The sequence below is a fragment of the Saccoglossus kowalevskii genome, chromosome 5, assembly GCF_978046115.1.
Source record: "Saccoglossus kowalevskii chromosome 5, keSacKowa6.1, whole genome shotgun sequence".
Lineage (NCBI taxonomy): Eukaryota > Metazoa > Hemichordata > Enteropneusta > Harrimaniidae > Saccoglossus > Saccoglossus kowalevskii.
Genome location: NC_140645.1, coordinates 27228580 through 27233516, shown reverse-complemented (window position 1 = coordinate 27233516; position 4937 = coordinate 27228580). Strand labels below are relative to the sequence as shown.

The window sequence follows — 4937 nt, the reverse complement described above, 5'->3', positions numbered from 1 at the left end:
CGGCCATTTTGTTTTAATGAATGTGGTTCTTGTGCCATATGTCTGACTTGCTTTCACTGATTATGTTCAAATTTTAAATATTCATTATACATCATGTCATATACGAATATATTGGTTTGACGATCCTTTTCAAAGTGGCCAAATGGTGGCTATTTTTGTGCTAGTAAAATCCTCAAATATCAAGCATTTCTTGCATTTATGAATGGATTTTGTTCAAACTTAAAACATACATTAGACATTACAGGTTCCTGATGCACGTCATTTTATTTTTCAGATTGGATTCGAAATAGCTGACTGGCGGCCATTTTGTTTTAATGATTGGGCTTCGAGAGCCATATCTCTTAAATGCTTTGACTAATTATATTCAAATTTTATATATTCGTTATACATCATGTTATATATACATGTATTCAAAATGGCTGATTTTGAATGCTGTTCCAGAGCAATATCTCTCAATATGGACAAGTACTTGTTTGACGATCAGATACAAATGTCAATCATTTCAATGTTAAAAAAAATCATATTCCTGACATGGTTATATTCCAGCTATATTACTATAAACAAAACTATATATCTTAAATTTGATAACTAATGGGGACTGTGCCATGCATGGCTTGTTTTTGTTTGTTTGCCTTACTACATTGGACTATGCAATATTGTCAGATTTCAAGTTGTTCCAAATGGGAAACTGTTTGCCCCTTGACAAAAGTTGTCCGGTTCGATTGCCGGTTCAAAAAGTGTTTACTATTAAAAACTGTTAAATTTCTAGCCATGTTTAATAAACCATACATTGTGTGGGTTAGTTGAAGGCTAAAGTTGGTATTGTTTACTAAGTTACTGGCATTTGTCACTTCAAGCATATAATTACTGTTTTGTTCAGTGTTTTCGTATAATAAAAAGAAAATCACAATTTGCGTTTTGATTGTAATTACCTGAGTGAGTGTGACAAAATGTGTAATTGAATTTTGAACAGTACATGCATTCCAGGTTAGTAAGTTTAGTGACCACCCAAATACATTTATACATGAAAGGGGTGTCAAATTTTGATCAAGATCTGAAGCTAATGGAAAATCTGTTCAAAGTTATCAAATCAAAAACAATACAAAAAGCAAAACGTTGCATCCACATTTTGAAATGAAAATTGTACTAAAAAATATGTATTCTGTATTTGAGAAACAGTTCATTCGTCAAATGAAAATTCACAGGAATTTGTTTCAGCTATTAGAACAGAATGATAGAGCTTTTATAATACTAATTTAAAAACAAAGATTGCAGTGTTTGAAGATGTAGATTCTCAGGAGACAACAGTACTGTCGAATTCTCTCTCCACTGGATGCCTATTTGCATACAAAGCAGAGCTTGCAACATAATAGCTATTCATAGAGGGCGTTTTTTTAGCTCCGCTGTTAGTCGAGTGATTGTCAACTTTTTACTTTTTTGAACTTCTTGAAAACTACAATTGTTATTGCTTTGATACTTGGTGTATATGTACCTTGGGCAGACCTCTCAGATTTGTTCATTTCGTAATGTTATCTTCAAATCCAATTTTGATGAATATTTTTGGTAAAAAGTGATATTTTCGACTTCCTGTTGAGAACCACAAGTCTGATTGCTTTGATACTATACATATAGGTTCCTCGGGTAGACCTCTCTTGGATTTGTTTATATCGTGATGATATCTTCAATTATCTAATAAATATTTTTGGCAAAGAGTGATTAAATGTGCATTGCTAGCAACGGAGCTATCTCAGCCGACAGGCTGCTTGTTACTTTTCGTATAATACAGTAGTCACACAATGAATATAATATTTGTTTATATTTGTCTCAGTGAATCATTAATTTTTGACAGACACCTGTACAAAATACTTGGACAAAAGCCAGCTGAGATTTTCTGGTATCTTGCATGTTTTATGAATCTATTCACGTCTGAATGCAGCACATTTTTTCTGAGATGAGGCATTTGTTTGTATAGTAAAATATGTGAATTACTTTTAATAAAGCTGGAAATTATGTCCCTTAAAATAATTAAACAAATTAGGCACCAATGTTTTTGTAAGATATTTACATCCTTTAAGGACATTTTGTAGACTGATTCCCCACTGTGGGTTCAACCCCAAAACTTGTTTGTATTCAAAATTAATTATGACAATGCATATTCATATTGAAACAAACTATGATAAAGGGAATAATATTATATAACAAAAGGCAAGGTCACCAGAGTTCAACTATGTTGTTCATATTTATTTGGTGGACGATGGTAAAGGATTTCACAGTTCAGATTCAAGAAGTATTTGTAATGATTCTTGGTACAAGTCTGCTCCAAAACAGCAACTATGATCAAGCGGATTTATTCTTGATTTCAGTTCAGCCATCTGTTCTTCAGTAATACCGCACTCAAGCTCTGGTACCTCAATGCAGCTCTCGTCACTAGGAGCTGGCGACGGACCATCATAATCAGTTCCGTAATTTGTAAGCTCTGCCTAGAAAGCAATACAGTTTTATGAGTTCAAATATCATAGTGCACATGCACCAAAATTGCATTTAATGTAAGCATGCTCTCGGATAAAAGTAGTAGTATGAAAAGTATGAGGTTATTAAGAGAATAGTAGTATTGTATTGATCAACGCGTAGTGGAGGTCAATTCATTATCCTACTGTCAAGAGTACAAACTTTACAGTAAACCTTCCAACTTGCGCTTCTTCAACTGAAGTTAACTACGGGAAGTGTTTGAATGTAGCATAAATGATGCACAATTACCAAATGAGGAAGATATCCATAACACATTATACGGATGGGAAAATACTATTATTTATTATGAACAAAATTATGATTTAATATAATACCTGATTTTTGAAGTCAAATATTTCTTCAGCTTCTGTAGTCCCGGAATTTCTAATTTTGAGTAAGCCAGATATCCAAAGCTGATTGGGTGATAGGTTTTGCTCTGCTGTTCGGATAGGATGATTGTCCCAGCTCTCGGCAAACAATTCTAAGTGCCTATTAATTCTTGGAATGTAGACAAAGTGAAGACAAAACATATGGATATCATTGTTTATATCAAGAAGACCTCTATCTTCAAGTGTGTAGAAGGTGTTGTAGAATAAATAGATGCAGCCACAAAACACATCCCGCCATAGGCGTTCAATACGCTGATTATGCGTACTCTTTCCAGTAATATGGCTCCCTCTTCCTGGTTGTCGATAAGGATGTGAGATCATGTATCTTGCAACTTCAACATTCTCAAGGCCTTGATCTGACCGTACACGAGATGGCAGCCCATTTTCTGCTACTGCTGATTTAAAAGCCTCACATACAGTTATGGCTCGGTTGTTACTACTACATTGTAGATACATTATTTTACGTGAGTAGCCATCAATTCCACCATGCACCACCAATTTCCATCTGAAAAAGCAAACATCAAAATTTGTGGGGAGTAGAGTAGCCTAGTACACCTAGTACATAGTGCTTGATGACAGGATAAACAACAGTCAAATGTAGATGCAAAAAACACAGTGTGGTTTATTGCTTAACAAACTGGCGTAGAAACACATGTTACACATAAACAATCAAACGTGAAAGAAAATGTGTAAGCGGGAAATACAAATGTAAATTACGCACGAGAAAAAAGATACAATAATGAGTAAAATGATTGGCTGAAATTAAATGATTCCCATTGGTCCAAAATTACTCAGGAGAATCCTTTGTACGAAAAGATAAACAAATTACTACAATAACTGAATATTAAACGAATACAAATATATTCTATGAAGCTCTGACAAAATTAGCTTGGAAATGATAGCGTCTAATTGAATATGGTGAAAACAAGTAGTACTAATGATTGCTTGTTTTGATTAGCAGGTGGAAAGCAGCAGATCCAGCAGTTTGGTATGAGGAGACTGTGTATACAAGTAGCTCTCTAGAAGACGCACAAAATATTTAACCAAATCGTACACAGGCTATGGTAATGAATCTACATTAACATACCAGTTGCCACGATACTTGGATTTACAATCAATTTCCCCTAATACATAAATCTCGCACAAGTATGAAAACAGCATATGGTTTGATTCACGTACGATTCATGATACACATGTACCTATAATTTACACAAATGTTTATATATAGCAATTTTTTGTAGGAAAAATAGGGATCAACCTATTTCTTATTATTAATTATTATTATTGTTAAATTATAGGCATTTCAATTGCAGTATCAATATAACGCGACTCAAACCATACGCTATCTTTACACTCTAACTCTACCTATGATAGGAATTGTACTTTTAAAAATTGTCTATAACTTAAATTTGTTATGCAAATGTAATGTATGAAATTGAGATTATTGAGATACATGTTTTCTTCTATTTAATCAGTATTGATGTCAATATCTACTTTTTATTGCTGTTCTTTTAAATTGGTATTTACTTAGCAATCACTCTTCTCTCTCGTGTGCATATTAGATTGCTTATACTGACAATAATCCCATAACATTTTGATGTTTGCAATTTAAACATGTGATTATACAACCCAAGCCTAAATTGCATAAAGCATACCATATGTGTACGTATAATTAATGAATTCATAATTAGAAGATAAAATGATACAATTGCAAACTGTGACCAAATGGCTCCTAGAAATATGCTCATTACATACATATAAATAAATTAGTTTTCTACTTACCTTATTAATTTGTGCAGTCCATCAATGTGCCAGAGTGAAAGGGGTGCATACACATTGTATGGTCGTCGCGGAGTTGAATAAATTTCAAGTGACCTCAGCAATACCCCCACAGGGTCAACTCTGTGCATACTCCTCCTCAACCTTCGTTGTTGAAGCCTTACTCCCTTGTTTATCAGAAAACCTGTCATTCTTCGGTATCCACAATTTGGAAAGTCTTTCAGTACACTATCAACCAAACCATCAAGCTCAGTGTCAGTT

The 4937-nt window shown here is 33.7% G+C and overlaps 1 protein-coding gene across 1 annotated transcript; it reads right to left on the bottom strand.

The window, feature by feature from the left end:
• Positions 1-2216: 2216 nt before the first annotated feature.
• LOC146745958 (uncharacterized) lies at positions 2217-3353 on the bottom strand. Its single transcript, XM_085499656.1, has 2 exons — positions 2844-3353; positions 2217-2480 (listed from the first exon to the last, which is right to left on the bottom strand). The coding sequence occupies exons 1-2, from the start codon at positions 3351-3353 to the stop codon at positions 2268-2270; spliced, it is 723 nt and encodes a 240-aa protein (XP_085355782.1). The 3' UTR covers positions 2217-2267.
• Positions 3354-4937: the final 1584 nt, after the last annotated feature.